The 27,446-nt window shown below is 42.6% G+C and overlaps 1 protein-coding gene across 2 annotated transcripts in view; it reads left to right on the plus strand.

Annotated features, from left to right (window-relative positions):
- LOC126248575 (cullin-2) overlaps positions 1–27,446 on the plus strand; it is a 190,678-nt gene that overhangs the window by 139,006 nt on the left and 24,226 nt on the right. For both annotated transcript variants that reach the window (XM_049949681.1, XM_049949680.1), the window contains exon 13: positions 1,826–2,025. In XM_049949681.1, coding sequence (XP_049805638.1) covers positions 1,826–2,025 — 200 coding nt within the window. The remainder of the gene's footprint in view (positions 1–1,825; positions 2,026–27,446) is intronic.

The following is a 27,446-nucleotide window of genomic DNA, read 5'->3' on the forward strand; positions in this document are numbered from 1 at the left end:
CCCCAACATCACCCCACGCCTCTATTTGCGCCCCAGTGGCGCTAGAAATTTGAAAAGACTGCGCAATGGAGAGAACTTCATCTAGAGTCGGATTCGCCAACTGAAGGGCACGTTGCCGAACTTCTTTGTCGGGTGCCGACCGGATAATAGCATCCCGTACCATGGAATCGGCATAGGATTCTTTGTGAACGTCAGTAACAAATTGACACTTTCGACTGAGGCTGTGAAGTTCAGCTGCCCAAGTGCGATAGGATTGATTTGGTTATTTTTGACAACGATAAAAGGCAACACGAGAGGCTACCACATGCGTTTGCTTTTGAAAATAGACAGCCAGTGAGCACATTTCAGCAAAGGACAAAGACGCAGGATCCTTCAAAGGAGCCAATTGCGACAACAACTGATACATTTGAGGCGAAATCCAGGAAAGGAACAGAGACTTACATGGTTGTTCGTCCGTGACATGAAATGCCAAGAAGTTCTGTCGAAGACGTTTTTCATAATCAGCCCAGTCTTCCGCCGTCTTGTCGTAAGGAGGAAAAGGAGGTATAGCCAACGACAAGAAACGCCCCGCATTTGACGCCACGACGAAATCGCGAATCGCCGCTGTGAGAAGCGTTTGCTGTTCAAGGAGATTTTGCAATAGTTGCTCGACAGTAGCCATGGAACCCTGTGAGTCAACGGTGAAAAGGAACAATCCACTACCTCGTCGCCAATTGTTAGAACTTCAAGTTTAACACATATATTTCGGAACGACACAACAACATATATGAGTCACAGAGTAAGTTGTCAAGTAAGACATGTGTACACATTAGCATTCGAATGAGCACTGAGTCCCAGTCTAGCGGCCGCTGCTCGGCTGGCCGCTTAGGTGGCGCAGTTGCTGCATGGCTGGCAGACAGCGCCGCACGTAGAGGACGCGCGTAATTGCGCGGTGGCACTTTGAATGATCAGCGAGTCACAACATCTTTTTTGCCTACATCTCATACCACCTGTGAAAAATATTGTTTTGCTTGTAGAAAATATTGTTCCTTTTCAACTAGAAATCTATGAACATTTTGGAATCTTGATTGTTTTCATAACATGCATGCCCCCGTCTTCATACACCATGTGGTGACACTCTGAAACTGCTACTGGCTGCAAGGTTTAAAACTGTGTGTAGTGTTTAACTAAAGAAATGGATGGCAAGTAAAAGGCCCTAGTGATTTACAATCATACATTGTGTACACTGACACTTCTGTCATTGCAAAATAGAAAAAAAAGAAAAAGATTGTGCACATTATGTTGCCCATACCTTCCCTAGAAAGGTTGTGATATTTGTATGTCAGTAAACCCAGACGTCCTCACTGCTCTGCTGTAAATAATCAGACATGTTACATGAAAGATGAACGCCACTGATAACTCTTTAAATGATGAAGTGGTAGCTCAGATGTATGATTGAGGGTAGTGGAACTGTGAACAGATTTTCCCTATGTATTTAATTTATGCAGAAGTTATGTATTACAATGTACTCATTTCCACAGTAAGTGTATAATTATGCACTGTGAGTTGTCATATAGCAAAGAAAATATATTGTCATGTTGTAGTTAGTAACAGAAAGAGCATTCATCAAACACCAATCACAAAAATAACAATGTAGCTTTTATATTATAGTTGAATTACACACCTAGAAGATATAATTGTACATATATTTAAAAATAAGATCACCTCTCATTCTTGATATCATTAATTGTTGTTGAGAATAGAATTTCTTATGATAATACCTGTTTGTGGTGGTAGCATTGGTGTATTACTTAGTAGTAATATGACGGTGGCTTTGGTGTTTCAGGTGAATTGAAACTTGGCTATCTTAAAAAGCCATACCAAGTTACAATGCAGACATTTCAAATGGCCATCCTTCTTCAGTTTCAAGAGGTCGACTCATTAACTTGTCGAGAAGTGCAAGAATGTTTACAACTCTTTGATGAACCTTTTAATAAGCATGTTATGGGTCTAATTGAGTCAAAACTGTTGATGGCTGATTATCAGGTGAGGATAAAAGTGCTTAAATTGTTGCTTTACAATAGTGACCAAAAGTCTGCAGATACCCATTGCTGTTCATTCCAGAGACACCAGCTATATGAGGGTGGTCCCATAAGTATCCGGCCTGACTGAGAGATGGCAGTTGTTGTTGAAAAATATCTCTGGATTAGAAAGAATATGATCTATGAAGTGTATGTTTCAAGTTTGAAGGTGCCACATTGTTTAGTATTTGTTTGGCAGCCATCAATAGTGAACATTGTGGCTGAACTTGTGAAAATGGAGAAAATTGGTCATCGTTATGTGATAATTTTTTGAAAGGCCTCAGCACAACCAATATTAAAGCTGAGCTAGATTTTACTTTGGGAGAGTCTGCTCCTTCATTGACAGTAAAATATTGGGTAGCTGAGTTAAACAAGGCCATATCAGCTGCCAAGACGAGCATCCCAGTGGTCGACCAAATGAAGTGACAACTCCAGAAATGATGAAGAAAATCCACAAAGCGGTACTGGCTAATCGTCGACTGAAAGTACACGAGCTAGCAGACATAGTAGGCATTTCAAAAAGTGTGGCACATCACATATTATCTGAAAATTTGGACATGAGAAAACTGTGTGCAAGGTTTGTGCCACATCCGCTCAAACTCGAGCATAAACAGTGTCGCAAAGATGTTTCAATTGAGTGTTTAGCAAAGTTTCACAGCAACAAAGCTGATTTTTTTGCACTGTTTTATAACCATGGATGAAACATGGGTCCACCACTTCACTCCCAAGACAAAAGAACAATCACAACAATGGACACAAATTGAAGAACTGGCTCCAAAGAAGGTGAAGACCATTTTATCTGCAGGCAAGGTCATGGCATTGGTTTTTTGGGATGCACATGGGATAATTTTCGTTGACTATCTTGAAAAAGGAAAAACTATTAACGGCGAGTATTATGCGAACTTATTGCAACATTTAGACGAAGAAATCAAGCAAAAACAGCCGCGTTTGGGCAGGAAGAAAGTGTTGTTTCTTCAGTACAATGCACCACTTTACAAGTCCATTATTGCAATGGCCAAAATTAATGAATTAAAGTTTGAATTGCTACCTCATGCATCCTATTCGCCAGATTTAGTCCCCTCAGATTATTTTCTGTCCCCAGACTTGAAAAAATGCCTAGGAGGTCGAAGATTTTTTACAAATGAAGATGTGATGTCGGCAGTTAATGGCTATTTTCTGGAGTGAGACAGTTATCCTTATAAAAAGGGTATTGAACTTATATTTTTATAAACAGGCATGTTCAATTTAACAAACAAAGGGAAACAATAGTTAAAACTCTAGTCATGCATTTCTGAAAAATGGGCTTCAAATTCCCAGTCAGCTATCCATGTTCTTGTTTTCCGTGTTTTCCATAAATCACTTACAGTAAATTCCAGAACAGTCCCTTTGAAAAGAACATGTCCGTTTTACTTCTCACTCTTCTTCAGTCATGAATCTCTTGTGTCAGCATGTCATTGATGGGTTGTTGTTATAATGTAATCTTCCTTCTTATTATTGCGTTCATTTTTACATCAACTTAAGCCAATGGTCTGAGCTCCAACCAGGAAAAAAAAGTCGCAAACAATCACACTGTCCTTCAGTTTCATCTAAACCTATGTAGGTATCATACACCATGGATCATTACTTCTTAAACCTTCGTGTTGCAAAGACCAATTATGACGTCATATCCACTGTTTGCCTCTCAGCAACAACCTCTTTATTCATGCTGCAACAGAAAGTCTGTCCAGTAATTCACAAGAATTTCTGTTGATTGGTTTACATAGAACAGTTTCGACTTCTGCTGTCCCCATCAGTTAAGTTCTTAGCCTACCAGAATAATGATTAGTTTTAGTGCTTCCCTGTCACTTCTATTTTACAGTAACATCACTAACAGTGAAAATAAATATACGTGACCCCTGCAAAAGTTCTGATGGAATGCACTAACTTCAGAGGCAATACAATCATACCACATTCAAATTCATTCAGTTCTTTCATTGATTAATTCTGATAGAAAATTCGGGGACAATGTTGATGCAATGTTCCTCCAATTCTTATATATGTTGTCTGATGTCACACAGAAGTCATTCAGCGAGGTGCCAGGAGATTTTTGGCAACATGTACTTAATATACTTCTAAGAATTACAGTGTATTAGGAAATAAGTGCTCTTTTTCAGGTAAGGCTAAATTTCTTAGAATGTATTTCATGTGAATCAGGTGTTGGGGTGATTTTAAGGGAGGCGTTGAAAGTTGTTTGTTTGTGGTGAAATTTGTTCTCTGTCTTTTGGCTTAATGATAATAAACAGTGACATGAAAATTTGTGTTTAGCTTTGATACAGATTGCAAGTTGTCTTGTTTTCTTCTCTCCCATCATAAAACATGGTAGAAATTTGGATTTTTGGCTGTGATCTTGAATCAAAACAGCAGTCACTACTGTGTTCTCATCAATGTGAAAGTAGGTGATGCTATGTCAGAATGTGAAAGAGTAAGCTCCTATTCTTCAGTGCCAAGAGAATTAATCATCATAAATCATTTCAGCCTAACACTACACAAACTCATTTTGCTTCAAAATGTACAATGAAAGATACCAGAATTTTGGAACGACTGCTCATGGCTTTGTCACAAAAATAGGCTCACTCGTAAATCTTTAACAGCCATGCTGTTCTTGACAAGCAGCAGCATAGTTGCCATTCCTCACCAAATGCTGAAAGCTCAATGTATAGAAATACTCTCCGAGATCTAAAGAAATTCACAAGTAGTCCTTTTTGTTTGGGGGGGGGGGGGGGGGGGAGAAACACCATGGTGATTGTGAGAAATGCAATAAAAGCTGTAATCTTCCCAGGATGATTATTTTGAAGGACCATCACAATTAAGGTTACACATTATTTTTTATGTAACTTATGTGAAGAACTTTCTGGATACATCTCATGTCCAAATGTAACAGTATATGATGCACTGTTGCTTTGCATATCATCTTGAAAATGTGAGGTTGACGTGTAGAAGGCAGTAGTGCATTGCTCAGTAAGAAACAATAGTCACACTGTGAACTTCTGTACATTTAATATACATGTTCACATTCTTTAAGCTGCACAATGATCAAATTTTGATTTTGAATTGTTATTTGTTGGGTATATGCATGGCATGTGGCACCTCTGGTGTGAGGAAGTCTCTGTAGCAATATCATTAGGGTGTGACTTATTGAACAAGGTGGCTGGAGGCTGCTGCAGTTCTTTGTAGAGTTATGTTGGTTCCCCAAGGCATCAGTTCTTGATGACACCTTGTAAAGATGAAGGGTTCAGGAAGATGATTGGATACATTTGTGGCGTCTGAGCTTATGAGATCCCCAATGCTTGGACCTATTGTTAGAATCCCAATTAGTGCAGGTGTGTTAAATGGAGAGAATCCATATGCATTTGGGCATTGAGTCTTAAAAGTGACTCCCTCATTGATCTTAACTGTAAGATAGTGCTGGTAGACACTGTGACAATGGCAGATGCTGCTGGTCATCCAACAACTGATGCTAAAGCTGGTTTAAAATCTTGGGCAATTTACCTGTGAGTAATGTATGTGACCTGCACGCTGCAACCAGTGTTGCCTCCATCCATCCCAAATAGCAGCTGAACATTTGTAATGAAGCCAGAGTACTAGACTGTAGCTGGTTGGGTAGGTTTGTTGCTTGATTCATTGTTTAGGGTAGATTAGATGCATAGAGTTCTGGGTTGACAGCTGTATATAATTTCTGCCAGGCTTTTCCCATTGATCAGTATGGTTCTATACATTCTTAGGAATAGTGTTACAGTTGCCTCTGTGAGTACGTCTCCTAAACAGCTTGCAGGTGGAAAGATGAAATTTTTAAATTTTGCTAAGGGCCTGCATAGTGGCTTATGTGGTGGTAGACTATGTGTTTACTACGTAAGATATTTGAATAAACTGTCCACCTCAGCCAGTAACACTGAATTTAGAAATGTCCCCATAAAATATAAGTGCACGTAGTCCCAGCACTTCAGCATGACAGAGAGAGAATTGATGCAGAGGTACTGACTGCTGTTTTGCATATCGATTGCATGTGAGTACCAGGTGCTCTGTTTTGGTTTTGACGACCAATCAAAACACAGTGCAGGGTGACGTTCTTCTTAGAGATCCAGTACCCAGTGACCCATTTGTAGAAGCAAGAGTATGTTGATCAGGAGTGCCTAGAGAATGACTGTGTGTTGTCTTTCCCTTTCTCTCCTTGTGAGAACTGCTTTTTCAATTACTGAGAGCCAATGGTGCAGAAAGAAGTAATTTCGAATGGAATCTTTGTGGTTATGCATTGTGATGTTATTGGAAAGTTTTATAATGTTTGTTGCCCTTGCTTATACATTTGTAAGCAGACAGCTTCTATTGCAACATTGAATGATGGATCTGTGCCCACTGTAATTCATAATAAACCATTTGCATGCTGCACTGTCAATTTGGTTTGTTGTGGTCACCAAACATACTAATCCTACCACTTTATTATGGTACCTACTACCTAGAATCTACTCAACAAAGTGACTATAGTTTGTAAGGAATGTGTTCATATTATTCTGCTGTCAGGTACACTATGTGATCAGAAGTATCCGACCACCCCCAAAAACATACGTTTTTCATGTTAGATGCATTGTGCTGCCACCTACTGCCAGGTACTCCATATCAGCGACCTCAGTAGTCAGTAGACATTGTGAGAGAGCGGAACGGGGCACTCCACGGGACTCTGATTTCGAATATGGTCCATTGATTGGGTGTCACATGTGTCATATGTCTGTACACAAGATTTCCACACTCCTATACATCCCTAGGTCCACTGCTTCCGATGTGATAGTGCAGTGGAAACGTGAAGGGACACATACAGCACAAAAGCGTTCAAGCTGACCTCGTCTGTTGACTGACAGAGGCCACTGACAGTTGAAGAGGGTCGTAATGTGTTATAGGCAGATATCTATCCAGACCATCACACAGGAATTCCAAACTGCACCAGGATCCACTGCAAGTACTATGACAGTTAGGCAGGAGGTGAGAAAACTTGGATTTCATGGTCAAGCAGCTGTTCATAAGCCACACACCGGTAAATGCCAAACGGCGCCTTGCTTGGTGTAAGGAGCGTAAACATTGGACGATTGAACAGCAGAGAAACGTTGTGTCGAGTGACAAATCATGGTACATAATATGGCGATCCGATGGCAGGGTGTGGGTACAGCAAATCCCCAGTGAACGTCACCTGCCAGCATGTATGGTGCCAACAGTAAAATTCAGAGGCGATGGTGTTATGGTGTGGACGTGATTTCATGGAGGGGGCTTGCACCCCTTGTTGTTTTGTGTGGCACTATCACAGCACCGACCTACATTGATGTTTTAAGCACCTTTTTGCTTCCCACTGTTGAAGAGCAATTCGGGAATGGCGATTGCATCTTTCAATACGATCGAGCACCTGTTCATAATGCACGGCCTGTGGCAGAGTCGTTACACGACAATAACATCCCTGTAATGGACTGGCCTTCACAGAGTCCTCACGTGAATCCTATAGAACACCTTTGGGTTGTTCTGGAATGCTGAATTCATGCCAGACCTCACCGACCGACATCGATACCTCTCCTCAGTGCAGCACTCTGTGAAGAATGGGCTGCCATTCCCCAAGAAACCTTCCAGCACCTGATTGAACGTATGCCTGCGAGAGTGAAAGCTGTCATCAAGGCAAAGGGTGGGCCAATGCCATGTTGAATTCCAGCATTACCGATGGAGGGTGCCACGAACTTGACAGTCATTTTCAGCCAGGTGTCCAGATACTTTTGATCACATAATGTATGTAACATTAGATAGATGTGAATACTGTCTGCATTCACGTTCTTCATAGTTTTTGACATCGGGTTTGACATTTGGGGAGGGGGGGGGGGCAACATAGCATCTTGAAGGAACAATGTTATTGGTACCTTTTAGAACCCAGAACCACCTTACATTCTAATCTGTATTGAGAATAGCTGTGAACTGCAAAATATTTCTCAGATTTCATGACACATACCTCTGAGTAACTTGCTACATGTCAGTATCCATTACATGTTCTGGCTTTCTTGAGAGGCAGAGAAGCTGCTTTCCTCTGCCCATTGCTGTTCACACTGTTAGTGTGTTGTTAGGAACATCTTTGAAAGCTCTGGGAATACTATACTGTGAAGTACCTGTTATGGACATATCCGTTTCCATGTATCACAGGTCGTCAGGTATATAGGCGACCTCAGTTGCCTTTTTGGTTAGTGAAACACTATTTCACTTCTGTTGTACATGCTAAATAAATACCTCTCTTTTACACACTGTCTAGTAGGTGCATTTCAGTTTAGTACACTAATTAACATTTCCCAAAAAGGACATTAGCTCCTTTAAATTCCATGGTTTTTGTGGATTCTTCGTTATAAAGAGCTGAACCTGGGATTCATGAGCTAGGGACTGGTGAGGGCCACCAGTCCTCTAAAACCATGAACTCTGTGCATGCTTCAGTGGACACCATATGGCATGGTGGTAGAGCGTTGTGTGACAAGAAGTGGGAATCATGGCTTCACTGCCTAGATTATGAGGATGGTACGAACCTGTATTAAAGAATCTCAACCTCCAGGTTTTCTGTGTATCAATGGGGTGGATGGCAGTTGAGGTGAAACAGTTTTTAGTGATACTTCGTCTGGGTGGAATCTTTATATCCCTAGCTGATCATTGCATGTCCATGAAGCCTGCTACATCAAATTAAAGAAAAGAAAACCTCCCAGTGGTTCGGTTGGCAGTTTGGTAATACTAAGACCCAACTTATGAAGATAAGTTCTGATTTCAGCCTTCCTAAGCACAGACAAAGATGAGACCAGATAATAGAAACACAACACAGATTAACTGCTAGAATGTTCTATAAAGCCTGTACCAAGTATTTAAGTGTGAACTACAAGGTAATCTTGTATAATATAATTGGATAGATAAAAAAAAAATCTACTCACCAAGTGGCGGCAGAACACACACGTAAAAGGAGGTTATAATTAGGCAAGTTTATGGAGCCAGTGGCTCCTTCTTCAGGCAGAAGTAAGAGGGGTGAAGGAAAAGGCCTGGAGAGGTCTAGGAAAAAGGGTAGATTTCAGGAAAGTCATCCAGAACCACAGGTCAGGGAAGACTTATCGAGCGGGATCAGAAGGTAAGACTGTAGTTACAGATGTTTTTCCTGTCATAAAGAGAGAAGACTCTATATTTGAAAAATTAATATCTTTCTCTATATGGAAGGCTTTTTGTGGGTTATCAGGATCACTGAACTTGGTGAAACATGGGAGGACACTACTTGCAGGAACTGCTGCCTCATGTCAAGCAACATGGTTATGAAATACGATACAACTTGGCGAGTACCCAATCTTGACAGAGTTGTTTTAGCAAAGTTGTTGCGATCTGCAAGGTCATAATAGACATGGACACAGTGAATTAAAGTTTGAAAGGGAGGCTTGTAGAGCGTATGTCACATCATGAAAAAGTCAACCTCAAATATTGTGTGGAATAGTGAACTTGCTCGCTAAAATTTACAAAGAACTTGACAGCATGAGACGACTTATCACTATGACATTGCATCCCCTCTGGCATGGATGCATATAGCGATTCGGTCGGAAAGCCTTTGTATCCTCTCCTAAGTCAAGCTGGCCCACAACCCTCATAACGGCCTTGATATCATGGATATTGGCACTGACGAGGAGTTGAAGTCTGAGCTAGTCCTAAACATGTTCTATCTGGGAAAGTTCTGAGGACCTTGACAGCCACAAAATTGCACCCCAATACTGTAGCACGATAGGTAAGATATGCGGGCACAGGATGGGTGTTGTGCCATCAAGGTTCCCCTGATCATCACCAGTTGTGATATGAAGCCATACCCAATGGCTGCCCATAACATAATGCCAGGAGTAACACCACTGTACCTCTCCAAAACTTTCAAAGAATGAGATCTCTCTCCCAGTTTCTGCCATACTATCTGATGATGGTCATCCAGAGTAGTGCAGAGAAACAGTTCACCAATGAATACAATGCAATGCCATTCATCAACAGTCTGTGCTTTCAAGTTATAACACCACTGAAACAGCAGCCAATTGTGTCATACTGTTGACAGCAGCCTACGCGTGGTACGATATTTCCATAGTTCGGCTGCTGTTAGTCTTACACTAACAGTGCAGGATGACACAGAATGTTGCAGGAAGTCCATTACTTGTCCTCGGATGGCAGACGTAGATATGAAAGGTGTTAAGACACGCTTGGTGCACAAATGACAATCCTGCCTTGTAGTGGTGAGATGTGATCGACTGTAACCCTGACGAAGAGTATGCCTGGACTCACATTCCTGTGCAGTCCAACAATGGGCCACTGTCGCATCCAGATGCTCCACAAATATGGATAGTGTGAAATTCAACTAGATGGCCACATTGGGACCATCAATGAGGCCTTTTTCAGACTTTGTCAGCTGCTTGTAACACTGTCTCAAATGAGTGTGTAGCATCTCCGTGTCTTTCACTGTGATCACTCAACATCTAACTCTGTTTGTGCCCCTTATATACTCTACTAGGCCTGTTAACAACACTAAACATGAAAAAGGCTAATGCACTCTAATGGTGGCTGGTCATCCTACCTATACCAGAGTATTGTAACTCTTAATCATTTATACATCCACAGATGCTGTGTACATTTATGAAATTACATTGATATCCGACCATGTCTTCTGAGTGCTTCACTTGTTTTTGTCAGGCGTTGTATTAGGGAGTAGTTTTTAATGTGTTATCACAGTGGGTGGCTCATACAATTTTTATTTTTTTCGTAAGTGATCGTCCAGTCACATATCTTTTTCATATTATTTTAGCTTTCTTCCTAACATATCCATGCTTTTTCCCTTTTTTAAAAAACGTTTTAGAACATTTGACCAAATTTAATCTTACAGATTGCATGATAGTGTGAATGTGAGGGAGTACATGAGTGAGATTGGGAGAGTAAGAGTGTAATTCTGAATGATATTGTAGTATTTCCCTTTTTAATATTTTAAATTAACCACTTTCTCCTCTAATTATTTTAATGAGGGTGGTGATGCCCCTCTAGATCTGCACCCATAAACTGACCACACGCGCGCACTCACACGCACTCTCTCTCTCTCTCTCTCTCTCTCTCTCTCTCTCTGAACAGGAGTCATAGATTGGCCCTTTCATTTTTAGACACTTGTTATGATAATATCATTTAAATAATTTGTACTGTCATAAAATGGCAAAATCAGGTGTTCCAAACACTGTTCAAAAATATCAAGTTATATAGCTTTGCACAATGTAGATGCATATAGTGGTGTTAGCCAAATGGAGTGTTTATCACCATTATGGTGCAGGATACTTAGTCAAGCAGTGATATTAACAAACCAGTCTGTATGAACCATTAATCAAACTTGATTGGACAAATCATCTGCTTTTGGTTGTTGATGGATGCAATACACTAGTAATCAAAATACTACAATCCACCAACAGGAAAGGTATAAGAGAAGCTAAAATCTCAGTTGACTTTCGATAATTTGAAACTTGAGCCAGGGAAAAGTTCAAATTACTGAGAGTTCAAAATAGTAGCAATTCAAATAATTGAGAAGGATGGTGGAAAAATTCAAACAAACTGAGTTTGTAGTACATACATATGTACATTCAACTTTTCTTAAAATAATGTGTGGTACATACAGGGTGTGTTTCAAAAGTTTCAAGACTTAACAGAGAATTAGAAATCTATTGGACATTTAAGTACAACAGACTAAAATTCTTCACAATATGATCCTTCAGCATCAACAGTGCACTGCCAGCGCATCTTCCACTGTTCGTAGCCCATCTGGAAGGCCTCTGGTGTCATGCTGTCAAGGGCTCTCATTGAAGCCTGCTGGATGGTGTCGATGGAGTCAAATCGCTTCCCTTTTAGGCCTATTTTGATTCGGGAGAACAGGAAAAAGTCACTTGGAGCCAAGTCGGGGCTGTAGGGTGGCTGCGGCAATGCTGTCACATTGAACTTGACCAAAACTTCAGCGGTGGCGCGCGATGTGTGAGCAGGGGCATTGTTGTGGTGGAGAATCGAATTGCCCTTGATCGCTGGGTGGACACGGCAGACTTGATCCCTCAAGCGGTGGAGCATTCCAGCGTAAAAGTCACCTGTGACAGTCTGTTCACGAGTAACAAATTCCTTGTGAATCACTCCTTTACCATCAAAATAAACAATCAGCTTGCACTTCACACGGGCAACGGCCTTGCCGCAGTGGATACACCGGTTCCCGACAGATCACCGAAGTTAAGCGCTGTCGGGTGTGGCCGGCACTTGGATGGTTGACCATCCAGCTGCCATGCGCTGTTGCCATTTTTCGGGGTGCACTCAGCCTCGTGATGCCAATTGAGGAGCTACTCGACCGAATAGTAGCGGCTCCGGTCAAAGAAAACCATCATAACGACCGGGAGAGCGTTGTGCTGACCACATGCCCCTCCCATCCGCATCCTCAGCTGAGGATGACATGGCAATCGGATGGTCCCGATGGGCCCTTTGTGGCCTGAAGACGGAGTGGGTGGATGCACTTCACACACAAAGTGCTGATGCGAGCTTTCTTGGGTTCGGCGAGGAAGCAGTGTGCCATTCTGAGATTTGATGTTTCGACTCAGGATTGTACTTGTAGACCCAGGTCTCATCACCAGTAACCACTTTCTCCAGAAGGTTCGGATCAACATTCAACCATTGGAGCATTTCCTAGCAAACAGTCATGCACCATTTCTTCTGATCCACCAACAAACCTTTTGGCACCAGTTTGCCACACACTTTTCGCATCATCCAATTCTCCATCACAATCCTCCACACTGTACTCTGACTGAGTCCCAGTTTATTGACAATTAATCTAGTACTAAGATGACGGTCATTGTTTAGAAGTTCGCGTACTCTCTCCACATTTTGATCCGTTCGGCTCCCTGAGATCCTCCACTACTTCCCCCACCTGGCAGAACCGGTCCGCACGCACTCCCCTACTCAGAAATGGATCAGTCTTGAAACTTCTGAATCACACCTTGTACATATATATTGAAAATATACCAATGAAAATGTTACATGTCATATTGAAAAATAATCGATTTTCTTCTGGGAGAGCAACTTCCATCTAGTATTGTTCACTGAATTTTCGATGGTGATGAGTGCTGAGAATAAATCGTCACTCATTTCCATTCTGAGGGTGTAGGAGCATGCACAGATGACCTCACTTCATGCAATGTGACTAGGGGATGGCTGTTGTTCTTTGTTATCTTCCTCGTCCTTGTACTGACAGGCCAACACTTCAGCATTGCTCAGAACACTATGGACACAGATGTCATCATCAGTATGAACAAAATATTCAAAGGTTAATTCACCACAGCTGGGTGGAAGTTCCCACACTCAGTCTGGCAGGATTGAATTTGCTAATTCCTGCGACGTATGGCTGATATATAGAGAGTGCTAAGGCTATCATTTTTCCAGGCCTTATCCATCATGTTTCTAGCAATCAAAGCTGTTATGGTCACCACCTCACCTTTTTCAGTTCTGTCCAGCATAATTGAAATAATTTATCTGTGGTAGAGTTTTAAAGTTTTGTACTATGCCCTGGTTCAGTGGTTGCAACGTTGATGTCACGCTTGGCGGGGAAAAAATTAATTTTACGCGATTTCATGGTGGTAGGTTGTTATGTATGGTGTATTTGTCCAAAAACAGTAAAATTTTTTGTTTCTATTTTTCATATCACTGTAACTGAGGTCAGCCAGTCGTTAAACAATTCTGTTGTCATCTGCGATTTTTTTTTCGTTTTAGTGATGAGTTGTGGGAAGCAATTTCATTCCCTGGAAACAGCGTGGCTTCACTTATTTTCCTACTGAGAGTGGTTCACCTTCTGAGATCCATCAACATTACAGGCTAGAAGGACAGTTATTTTGTCCTCTCTCTGTTTTCCTCCATGATACTTTCTTTCTTTGAATAATGGGGTGCAATCAGAAAGACACGGGGGGGGGGGACCTGCTTCGTATGTATTGAATATGTTGCATATGTCGTGAAAATTGTTTTTGTCCGTTCAGTACGAAGGGAACTGTCCACACTCGCATTCTCTCCACAGATTATTTTTAAAATGTTAGTGTGGCTTTTTGAAAATCTGAAGCCCACCCCTCATTTGATGAAAATCCCTCAGTTCCAAGATACTGAGCAGAAGACTTGGCTTTTTCTTTCGGTGTGAAACCACCCACGGGAATGTTTTGCCCTCCACACTTATTTATCCACTTGAGCAAACACTCCTCAAGTTGGGATATTCACCCCAGTGTGACCCTTTTCTTCCTGTGCATGAGAGACTTCCAGTGACTCTATTTTTTAAATAATCAAAAATAGTAAAATAGCAAACAGTTTTGCAACATCTTGTTTCAATATTACACTCTCCTCAGCTTCAATACCAAGCTCTTTTTCATTAATTTAAGACACTTGTTCCTTCTAGCACTAAAGGCATTTCACGGTTTCAAGAAACACGGATTGTCTACAACGCAGTATGTAAGCACACTACAGACTGAATAGGATATAGGTCAGAGAAAAAAGAAAAAGATGATCTGAGCCGGTATTTGGAATCGCAGAAGTAGGGGGACTTTCCTGGGAATTATAGTAGTAGGGGACTTCAAATTAAAAGAGTGTGGGAGCCCGACTTCAAGTTATAAAGTTTTTGCAGGATGCCCTCACCACTACAACTTCGAATTATAAATGGGACCAAAACACATTGTCTTACACATTGATTTTTTTCAGCTTATTGAGTATTTTTCAAGAGACCAGAAAAAAATTTCAAAATGTTGAGTGTTTCAAATTATCGAATGTCACATTATCAAGAGTTGACTGTTTTAATTTTGAGTAATATTAAAAGGCTAGCATTTTGTACTTAAGCAGTCACCATTTCTCATATTTAGTGCCATAGCAATTAGTAATTGTGGGTGTTCTGCAAATAATATTGTTATGGTAGTTTGATATGTATGTGCCATTACTTTCATTACGCACAGTATATTGTCATGTTGAAACCACAGTCAAGACCAAATCCAAAGTCAGGATCATCAGTGAAGTACAACAGTTAGCACTGAAAGCATATTTATTACTGACATCAGTATGCAGTCAAAACAGAGCTGAACCCCGGACGGAGAGTGCAGCTATTTATACAAACATCAAATATTGCAGAATGCTAGCATTTATACAAACACTGAATATTCCAGAATACACAACACTACAAACAAGGTATTTTGAGAAACTTCCAGAAATGGTAAATATTGTGTAACAAATAATTTCTGGTTGTTGGGTTTGCGTTGGTAACCTGCAACATGCCAGCCAGCAACGTTAAGAACTACTCTACACTATATGCACCATAGTTCATGGCATTACTCCCTCTCATGGAGAAACAGGGACCCAGTGTTTCAGAAGTTCTTGTTGGAGCTGACTACAGCATCCTGGATTTGGATCTTGTGAATATTCCCCTGTATAGTGGTGCTGATAGAACCTCACATTCTGGTCTTGTTGTTAAATCCTCTTCCCTACTATGAGCATTGAAGGTAGACCCTTGCATCAAAGCTTCATGATGGTCAAGTGAGTCTTTGGTTTTCTTGAACATCCCATTGTTGACCTGCACCTCTGGACTGTTGCAGGGCTCCAAATTGAGGACAAGAATGATGTCTTTGCACTTTTGTCTTCTAGGTGAAGGCTCATAATCCTTCACTTGATATGTGACACCTGATAAGTGCCAAAGGTCATGACAGCCCAAAGTAGTACTAAAGTAACTTTTTTGATAGTCCCACTTTCACACAGTCATAAAAAATTTTTCCATGTCTTCAAAGCTGTATCTCACTGGCTGGTGCCTGGCACTGGAGCACTTTCGGTCTTCTTCTTGGGTGTCCAGTGTCTGTATGGGAGCCAGTTACCTTGCTTCTTTGGTCCTGGTGATAATGTGTTTCATATAGTCATCCTGAGTATTGTCTGGTTGAGACGGGAACAGTGTATCCATTGTCATTTCGGCCTTGCAAGCGTAGAGCAAAAAGGACAGCGGGAAGCCTTTAGTGTCATGCTTCGCTGTGCTATATGTGAATGTCATGATGGGCAGTATCGTTATCCCAGTCTGTGTGTTCTTCATCAACAAACATTGAGAGCATATCTACCAACAGCTTACTAAAGCATTTGTAGGCAGTTGTCATACCGTGGATGCTGCCGCAAGGTGAAATTACTTCTGATACTAGTCTACACAGGAAAACTTCTCCACATTCAGAGATAATCACATAGGGTGCTCCATGCTTCAAATTGTGTCTTCTACCAGGAACCGGGCAATTTCCGGAGCTTCATGAAGTCAGCACAGCTTAAGTGACAGCATAGTTGGGGAGGCAGTCATTGATTCCTATTTGTCGACTTTAGGAACATCCTGAAGAGGTTGATCCCAATTCTGTGGAATGGTGGTGCTGCAGGTGTGATTGGTACCATATGCCCCAAACGTAATTATAACAAATACTTCAGTCGTTAGCATTCCTTACTTTATCTCACATAGTGTCTAATGTATCGGTAGAGACCTAGCCAATGTTATGTCCCTATGATTCTGCCAAGAATCCCAGGTGATCATATGTTGGAGGATCATGGAAATACTTCAGGTGAGCTGGAATGATGAGCAATCATGTACACTCCATTGCATCATAGCTCCTCTTATGTAAAGTACTGTTTATTAATTAGATTTCTCCTTTTGTCAGTTCTTTCTTTTGCATGGCTTCTATGGTTTTCAGCAGGACTGAATCCTCCTCCTGCTCTAATAGGAACGGCGTCTTGGGTAAGTGGTCGCGGTGTTGGGCTACTCGGGTGAGCCGTGTTCAAAACTCTCTTGTGCCCTTTTTCTTCCCCCCGCCCCCACAACGTTAGTGATAGTAGGTGAGATACCACATAGACATCTCACAGAAATTAAAACAATAAATAAACGATTGTGAACTATGTTACAACAAAGGAATTCAAAGTCAAGACTTCCAAAACAGAATGCAACTTCAAAAATGTTAAAAACATGTGTTTTGACAGAGCACAGAGGAACTATGTGATTGTGAAACTGTTGTGTTCATTTGTTACAGCTTATGTGACGAACTATTATGTTTTCATCATTTCCTTAGGAGCGATCACATTCTCATTCATACGAACATCTATATCGGGCAAGGAGGCCCATCTTACTCACTTACCAGTCGTACAAATTAGGTGCATCGACAAGAGATTCCTGTCATATGACACACATACTGTCACTAATGCCATGTATGACACACCAGATGCATTTTCTGGTGGAGGATTTGGTTGACTTGTCACCTTGTCATCAAACATTTGTAGTTCCTGTGATTCTTGAGTTTCTCCCGGCGTATTTGATAATCAAAATATCCACGGGTGTACTGCCGGTCTACAGTGTCCAACGGGCACAATATTTCTGCGATCATACATGTCGCCATCATCAGGTGAACTGACGGACTGAGCTCCTGTGAACGTGCCGGCACGGAGATCCGTACACTATGGCTGCTCAGGGGGAACTGGGTTCGGTCGCGGCGGCGGCCGATTTAAATACCCTCCGCCCGCGGCGCGCTCACTCTGCTGTCCGCGCCACGGTCGCGCGGTGGAACAGATTGCGACGGCGTCTGAGATGACGTCGGTGTGATGGCTCTGTCCGCCGTGGTCGTCAAAACTATACATTTGCTCGATTTACTCTTGATTAACCCAATCGCTGGTTCCCAAGCCTTGCTAAGATTATAGCCACAGTCACGGTTTATGAGGTCGTCATTGGTGCGAATTTCGATGGCCTCTCTAACAACGCTGTCCCAGTATCTCGACGTCTGTACCAGAATCCTCGTGCGTTCATACTCCATAGCGTGATTTTCCGACAAACAATGTTCAGCGACCGCCGACTTGCTCGGATACATCAGTCGAGTGTGCCTCTGGTGTTCACGGCATCGATCCTCGACGGTACGCATCGTCTGACCAATATACGACTTGCCACATTGACACGGAATCTGGTACACGCCGGCCTTCCTCAAACCGAGGTCATCTTTGGCGCTCCCCACCAGTGCACGAGTTTTATTTGGAGGACAAAACACAGTTCCGACCCGGTGTTTCTTCAGAATGCGGGCGATTTTCCCCGAGAGTGCGCCTGTATATGGGATAAACGCAGTGCCTACCTCCTCCCTCGTGATTTCATCCATCTCCACAGGTTGTGCTGTAGTGGTTGGGCGGAGAGCACGTTGAATCTGAGTACCCATTTTTTCGAAATACAGTTCTCAGATGTTCCAATTCCTGGGGTAGACTCTCTGCATCAGAGATAGTGCGCGCCCTATGTACTAGAGTTATAAGCACCCCATTCGTCTGTGAAGGGTGGTGGCAGCTGTCTGCGTGCAAATACAGATCAGTGTGCGTTGTCTTCCGATACACCCCATGGCCTAGGGTGCAGTCAGGCCTTCTCTTGACCAAGACGTCAAGGAAAGGTAGTTTACCCTCCGTTTCAGTCTCCATAGTGAATTTGATGTTGGGGTGTATGGAGTTTAGATGTGTAAGGAAGTCAAGGAGTTTATCCATACCATGTGGCCAGATGACGAACGTGTCGTCCACGTAACGGAAAAAGCAAGTAGGTTTCCATTCGGATGACGACAGGGCTTCCTCCTCGAAGTTCTCCATGTACAAATTCGCTACCACCGGTCAGAGTGGGCTACCCATGGCGACTCCCTCCGTTTGTTCGTAGTATTCTCCATTAAAAAGAAAATACGTGGAAGTCAAGACATGCCTAAAAAGTTCAGTGGTCTTCTCGTCAAACTTCTGACTAATCAATTCTAGTGACTCTCGCAGGGGTACCCTCGTGAACAAGGAAACGACGTCAGAACTCACCATGATATCTGACTCACCCAACGTGAAGCTATCAAGGCGTTTAACAAAATCCACGGAATTATGGATGTGATGAGGGCATTTACCCACATAAGGACTTAATATTCCCGTCAGGTATTTGGCCAACAAATATGTAGGTGCCCTGATGTTGCTGACAATGGGGCGTAATGGTACCCCCTCTTTGTGAACCTTCGGGAGTCCATATAGTCTAGGCGGTACCGGACCTTGGGGTAACAATTTCATAGCGTCACCCTCCGGTAAATCTGCGTCCTTGAGAAGCGACCTCGTCTTGTTGTCCACCTTCTTTGTAGGGTCAACGCTGATCTTCCGGTAGGAATCGTCATTTAGCAGGCTGTGCATCTTATCAGTGTAGTCCTTATGGGAGACAACAACTGTAGCATTGCCTTTGTCAGCCGGTAAGACAGCAATTTCAGAGCGCTCCCTCAGATCACGAATGGCCGCCCTCTCTTTACTAGTGATATTTGACTTCATCGGCTTGGATTTCGTCAACGCACGACAAGTTTCACGACGTATTTCCTCAGCTGATTCAGGCGGAAGTCGAGCTGCAACCTGTTCAACAGCACTAACAATTTCTGTGACCGGAGTGAACTTGGGGGTGGGAGCGAAGTTGAGACCTATCTGCAAAACCGAGACCGCATCATCACTTAACACCATGCCACTCAAATTGATGACAGTCTTGCCCGGAACCTGCAGAGATGGTTTGTCAAGGAGACGTGAGAACTTAGCTGTTTGACGTCCCGTTGCCTTCTTATGGGCGGAATCAGCTGCAACCCAGGTGACACCATCAATCCAATCCCAGGAAGCCCTGTCGTCATCCGAATGGAAACCTACTTGCTTTTTCCGTTACGTGGACGACACGTTCGTCATCTGGCCACATGGTATGGATAAACTCCTTGACTTCCTTACACATCTAAACTCCATACACCCCAACATCAAATTCACTATGGAGACTGAAACGGAGGGTAAACTACCTTTCCTTGACGTCTTGGTCAAGAGAAGGCCTGACGGCACCCTAGGCCATGGGGTGTATCGGAAGACAACGCACACTGATCTGTATTTGCACGCAGACAGCTGCCACCACCCTTCACAGACGAATGGGGTGCTTATAACTCTAGTACATAGGGCGCGCACTATCTCTGATGCAGAGAGTCTACCCCAGGAATTGGAACATCTGAGAACTGTATTTCGAAAAAATGGGTACTCAGATTCAACGTGCTCTCCGCCCAACCACTACAGCACAACCTGTGGAGATGGATGAAATCACGAGGGAGGAGGTAGGCACTGCGTTTATCCCATATACAGGCGCACTCTCGGGGAAAATCGCCCGCATTTTGAAGAAACACCGGGTCGGAACTGTGTTTTGTCCTCCGAATAAAACTCATGCACTGGTGGGGAGCGCCAAAGATGACCTCGGTTTGAGGAAGGCCGGCGTGTACCAGATTCCATGTCAATGTGGCAAGTCGTATATTGGTCAGACAATGTGTACCATCGAGGATCGATGCCGTGAACACCAGAGGCACACTCGACTGATGTATCCGAGCAAGTCGGCGGTCGCTGAACATTGTTTGTCGGAAAATCACGCTATGGAGTATGAACGCACGAGGATTCTGGTACAGACGTCGAGATACTGGGACAGCGTTGTTAGAGAGGCCATCGAAATTCGCACCAATGACGACCTCATAAACCGTGACTGTGGCTATAATCTTAGCAAGGCTTGGGAACCAGCGATTGGGTTAATCAAGAGTAAATCGAGCAAATGTATAGTTGTGACGACCACGGCGGACAGAGCCATCACACCGACGTCATCTCAGACGCCGTCGCAATCTGTTCCACCGCGCGACCGTGGCGCGGACGGCGGAGTGAGCGCGCCGCGGGCGGAGGGTATTTAAATCGGCCGCCGCCGCGACCGAACCCAGTTCCCCCTGAGCAGCCATAGTGTACGGATCTCCGTGCCGGCACGTTCACAGGAGCTCAGTCCGTCAGTTCACCTGATGATGGCGACATGTATGATCGCCGAAATATTGTGCCCGTTGGACACTGTAGACCGGCAGTACACCCGTGGATATTTTGATTTGCAGTTCCTGTTTGAAAGCCACTTCCTTTCGGTGCTAATAGCGTGGCTGTGCAGAATCAACTGCCATTATAGGTTCCTACCTTACAGCTCACTGTTGCAAATGGACATTACATGACACAGACACAAATATGAATAAAATGAACAGAAGAAAAAAAGAAAAGGCACGAGGGAGGTTTGAACACAGCTTGCCCTCTTGGCCGTCCAACACCTTAACCACTGAACAACAAGGCTATGGCTGTTACACTCAACTCGGTGTTGCAGTTATTGAGCTTGGGCCATTCACTGTTTCTGTTTCCTTTTTCTTTTTCTTCTTCACAATCCAGTACACCTCCTTTATGTTTTTACCACTAAATGTGAAGGGTTGCGATGGGGAGGTTCCTTTGTCAGTAGCAGTGTCATTTAATTAAGCGATGATAGATATCATTCACTCTTCGATCTTTTGCTAAAGGATTCCTTGAAAGGCAATAGGTGCATGTGTCTGTTTTTGTATACCACTAGCACATCGTACACCTCAAGCCTCATTGCCCAGCACCTGTTGACATGGTAGACTCTTCAGGCTAGTCAGCCAGTATTGAGAACAGTGGTCCATCACAGTGGTGAATGTTTTACCATATAAATATGGCTGGAACTTGTTGTTAGCCCAAACAACTGCAAGGCACTTTTTCTGAATTGTAGAGAAGTTCATCTCCCACTTGTAGAGAACTCTGGAAACATAAGCCATGACCTGTACTGCACCTTGCTCAGTTTGTACTAGGTCTGTCCCTCTCCACTAACATTGGTGTCTGTGTGAAGTTCTGTCTCAGCATTCTCATGGGAAATCTGTGACTGCTCTTATTTTCTCTAGATCAGGGCAGTCACCATCACCATGTGTTAGGTATCCCAAGTTTTTTGTGTCTTGTGTGGTGATGAAGCACCTTTTTCAGATTCAGATGGAGTCCTGCAGTCTGAACGCACTTCAATGCAATTGTCAGGCAGCTTAGATTTCTTCAAATGTCTTAAAAAACAACAGTATCATGCAGATAATAAAGACATGTCATTCATTTAAGGTGTCAAAGCAGGCTGTCCACTGTATGCTGGAAGGTGGCTAGTGTGTTGCATAGTTCAAATGGCATAATTTGAAACTCATACAGGATACGTAATGTTATAAAAGTAGTCTTTTTCCCAATCAGCCTTGTCAACCATGATCTGCCAGCAGCCTGTCTCTGTCTCCATGGCTATAGTTAAGAAAGCCTTCGCTCCTTTCAAGTAGTCTAGGTTGTCATCAATGTGCAGCAATAGATAGACATCATTTTTTGTGATTTCCTTCTGTTATTGGCAGTCGACAGGGAAGTACTATGTGCTGTCCTCCTCCTACACACAGATCACAGGAGAGGACCCAGGACGTTCCGAAGGTTCAGTGATGTCATCTTGCAGCATCTTTTCCCCTTCATCTTAGATTATCCGTTATTCAGATTGTGACATCCTATATGAGTGTTGGATAAATTGGTGGATGATCTCCAGCATTGATGCAGTGTTTTCCCATGGACCGCATGGTCTGCCTTTTCTCCACTCTGGATTTGAAAGTATCCAAAATTTCGTGCAAAGTGGCTAACACCTATCGACATTGTTCCTCGGTGAGGTTAGACCCTATTAACAGTTCAACATTGAGAATGAGTCTTCATCAGTGGCACGAAGCTGCCCTTACTGGACTGGTTTGGCTGCCCATATGCACATACTTTTAAAGATGGGTTGTAGCAGTTCATGACAGTTAGGGATCCAAACCTTTCCTTCACCACCTAAAATACTTATGACCATTGCTTGCATGTAGACTGCTTTTGTGACCCTGGGTAGCTTTGTACAATTGACAGAAGCTTCACAGTTTAACAGAGCATCTCAAATGACTGGAACTTGTCTTGTTGATGATGGCAGGATAACAACATGTTCAAAGGCACACAACCGCCCAGAACAATCTTCATTGTGTGTGCTTGTTGGAATAGCTTTGTCAGTCTGGAGCTCTGATCTTCCACAGTCTATGTCTGCCTTTGATGCCACCAAGAATTTCCATCAGAGAATAACATTATGAATGTATTCTGTTAAAACAACAAATTCAAAGGTTTCTGTTCTGTCATTGATAGTTATTCATGCAATACATGCTTTTGTCAGTTGGACATATTTCCCACTTGCAGTTTTCATCACAATCAATTTTGTATCACAAAACATAGTCTTCTTTAGTTGATGACGATAAGTATCCAATATTACGAAAAAGCAAGCCCCTGATTCAACTAACACCTAGACAGGTTGGCTGTCAATAGTGACATCAGTGAGGTTTCTTGGCGTTTTGGTGACTGTCATTGATGGAAGATTTGCATCTGTGGCAGCCTCACCTCCATAGGAGGTCACCTCACAGTGTTTTGCTGAAGTCGGCAGCTAGATGATCGGCTGGTACCTCTGTATAGTGATGCAGAATGGCTACTACGTGTTGAGGAGTGACCTCGTCCACACTACAGCAATGGGCTCGGTCCCACATTTGACTATAATTGTCCGCAGTTAACTGGAATGAGTAGGACTGTTATGACAGTTGACGTCTTGCAGCATAATAGCCATCAAGCGGTCATTCTCTGTCCCTGCAGTATTGTATAACGTGTTCACTGCATCCACAGTGAAAACATAGCAGTGTTTTTCCCTCTATCCTCCAAATGTCTGTTCTTCTGTGGGGCATATTAGTTGATGGAGATGTTGGGTGTACCTGTGTTGGTGAGATGCTGGGTTGTCTTTACACACTTGTGGCATAAGAATAAGTTGGTAGAGTCCAGTCTTCATGGTACATTCGACTAGTGGAGGAGATTGGTGATAAAGTTCGATACACTGTTTCTTTGATATTCTCTGTTACCTCCTGACAAATGGTGTCCAATATTCATAGCTACTACCTATTATGTAATAAGTCCAAATTTCTGGCTGCATACAGATCTTACTATCTGGCACATGAGAGGGGCAAGCTCATGGTGGTCTTCCACAACAGCCATATCTACATGTACATCTGCATCTATACTGTGAAGACCACCACTATGAAGTGCATGGCAGAGGGTACATCCCACTGTACCAGTTAGTAGGGTTTCTTCCTGTCCTATTTACATATAGACTGCAGGAAAAATGACTGTTTAAATGTCTTTGCATGTGATGTAATTAATCTAATCTAAGCAGTCACTCGTGAACTCCTGTATGCTGATGATGCAGCAATTGTTGCAAACTCCGCAGAAGAGCTGCAAGAGCTAGTATCAAGATTTAGTCACGCATACCACCTATTCTCGATGAGTGTAACAGCAGTAAGACCGTAATTATGGTTCAGGGTACTAACACAAAGCCAAATATCACACTAGATGGCACTACTCTGCAAGTCGTAGATAACTTCTGCTATCTTGGATCTACTATAGAATCAAACATGTCTGTTGACAAGGAAATTGATGCTCGCTTTGGAAGAGCTGCGACAACTTTTGGCAAACTCTCTACACGTGTTTGGAAAAAAAAAAACTCTCTTTGACCACCAAAATTCTTGTATATCAAACTTGCATCCTCAGCATCCTTTTGTATGCATTGGAAACATGGACTACCTATGCCAAACAAGAACGTCGCCCTAATGCTTTCCACATGCGGTGCCTGAGATCCATCCTCGGAGTAACGTGGAAGGACCGAGTGACCAACGAAGCAGTGCTATCTAAAGCTAACTGCAACAGTATTTCAGCTATCTTGAAACAGAGGCGACTCCACTGGCTGGGACACATCCACCGTATGGATCCTGACAGATTACCGCGTGAGGTGATGCTTGGAGAGATCTCTATAGCCAAAAGACCTGTAGGACGTCCTGTATTGAGGTTCAAGGACTCCTGTAAACGAGATATGGAGAGCTTTGGAATTGACACAAACAGATGAGAGGCACGGGCTAGCATGAGACCAGAGTGGCGTGATGATATATCATCTGGAATGTCGAAGCATGATGAAGGCTTGTTAGACAGATTAAGGCAGAAAAAGCTTCACAATGCTACCACTGCTCCTGCCTCAGCAGCCAGATACACTTGTGACAATTGCGGCAAGAGATGCCGTGCTGCCATTGGCTTGACAAGTCATATGAAAAAATGCAACCTGTAAACACACAGACACTGCAACAATCATCTACCAAGATGTCGTGGCCAGTATATAATCTTGTCCTCAGGATTCCTGTGTGAGTGATAAGTAAGAGGCTGTAGTATATTCCTAGAATCATCATTTGAAGCCAGTTCTTGAAACATTATAAGTAATGTTTCTCTGGATGGTTTATGTCTGTCTTCAATAGTCTGCCAGTTCAGTTTCTTCATCATCTCTGTAACACTCTCCCACAGGTAAAAAAAAACCTGCAACTATTTGTTCTGCCCTTCTCTGTATGTGTTCAATATCCCATTTTAGTCCTATTTGGTATTGGTTCCATACACTTGAGCAATATTTCAGAATGAGCCACACAAGTGATTTGTAAGCAATCTTGTTTGTACACTGACCACGTTTTTCGCAGTATTCTACTAGTAATCTGAAGTCTATCACCAGCATTATCCATGACAGCCTATGTGAAATTGCATTTCATGCTCATACAGAGTGTTACACCCAGGTATTTGTAGGAGTTGGCCACTTTCAACTGTGGTTCATTGATCTCTGAACATTTGAAGCAAGTTGTCAATCTGTGCACCACTTTGAAATCTTATTAGATCTGATTGAATATTGTTGCAGCTTCTTTCCGTCATACCTCATTATAGATAACTACATCATCTGCAAAAAGCCCGGGTCTACTGTCTATATTGTCCGCAAGGCCATTAATATGCAACATGAACAGCAAGGGTCTCAACACACTTCCATGTGGCCCACCCAAAGCTACTTCTACACGTGACAATGATCCTCCATCCAAGATAACATGCTGTGTCCACCCTGCTAAAAAAATCCTCAGTCCAGTCACAAATTTTGTTTGATACTCTACATGTCAGTAACCATAGATGTGGCACAGAGTCAAATGGTTCTCAGAAATCAATAAATACTCCGTTTACCTTACTGCCTTGATCCATAGCTTTCAGTATGTCATCTGAGAAAAGTGAGAATTGGGTTTCACATGATTAGTGTTTTCAGAATCCATGTTGGTTGGCATGCAGGAGATCATTATGTTTGAGGTACCTCGTTGTGTTTTAGCTCAGAATATGTTCTAAGAGTGTACCACAAACCGATGTTGATGATATTGGACAGTAGTTTTGTGGATTACTTGCACTACCCTTCTTATAAACGGGTGTGGCGTACTTTCTCTCAACTACTGGACATCGTTTTTTGTTAGCGGGACCTGCAATAGACTATAGTTAGAAGAGGGGCTAACTCAACCACAAATTCAGTATAAAATCTGATAGGGATTCCATTAGGCCCTGGAGCTTTGTTTAGTTTTAATGATTTCAGCTTTTTGTCAACACCACTGACATTAACACTTGTTTCATTCATCTTTTCAGTGGGAGCTTCTCACGAGTTTCCTTTTGTAAAGGAACATTTAAAAATGGAATTAAGCTTTTCTGCTTTTGCTTTGTTACCCTCAATTTATATTCTACCACAGTAGTCATTGAAGGCTTCACACACTGTACTCTTGACAAATATGTTTCATTCAGCAGCTCTCTACCTGTAGTCTTATGCTTCGTTTTACACCTATTAATTGAGAAGTTCCTTTACAGTGACTGTATACCATGGATCCCTTCCATTATGAACTTTTCTACTGGGTGCATACGTATCCAGTGCATTTTCAACTATTCTTTTAAACTTGAACCATAGTTCCTCCGCATGCTCCTATCCTGTGCTGAAGGTTTCGGTCTTCTAGTTGAGATTTGAAACTACTACTTTTTTTAAATTTTGTTTGCTGAATGTACATATCTTTATATTTGTTTTAGTTGTCCTTTGTACTCATACTATGGTAATCATTGTTACCACAAACACATCATGGTCACTGATACCAGTTTCTATGTGAACATCCTCAAAGAGGTCAGATCTGTTTGTTGCCATTAGATCTAATAATGTCCATCATGGATGGGATTCTGCACCATCTGTTCTAGGTAGTTTTCAGAGAAGGCATATAGTAATGTTGCACAGGATGTCTTCTCACATCCACCACTAACAAAACTGTAGTTTTCCCAATTGATTATTCAATGATAAGTCTCCACCAATGATTACAGTTTGATTGGGAAACTTATATGCAAGCAAACTGAGATTTTCTCTGAAGTTTTTTTTTTTATGTCAGGAGGTGTGTCTGGTAGGCAATGGAAGGGTCCGATTACCATCTTATACGCCCCATTTGGATCTCCGGGCGGGGACTACTAAGGAGGACGTCGTTATCAGGAGAAAGAAAACTGGCGTTCTATGGTTTGAAGCGTGTA

Source organism: Schistocerca nitens, chromosome 3 (assembly GCF_023898315.1).
Source record: "Schistocerca nitens isolate TAMUIC-IGC-003100 chromosome 3, iqSchNite1.1, whole genome shotgun sequence".
In the NCBI taxonomy this organism is placed as follows: domain Eukaryota; kingdom Metazoa; phylum Arthropoda; class Insecta; order Orthoptera; family Acrididae; genus Schistocerca; species Schistocerca nitens.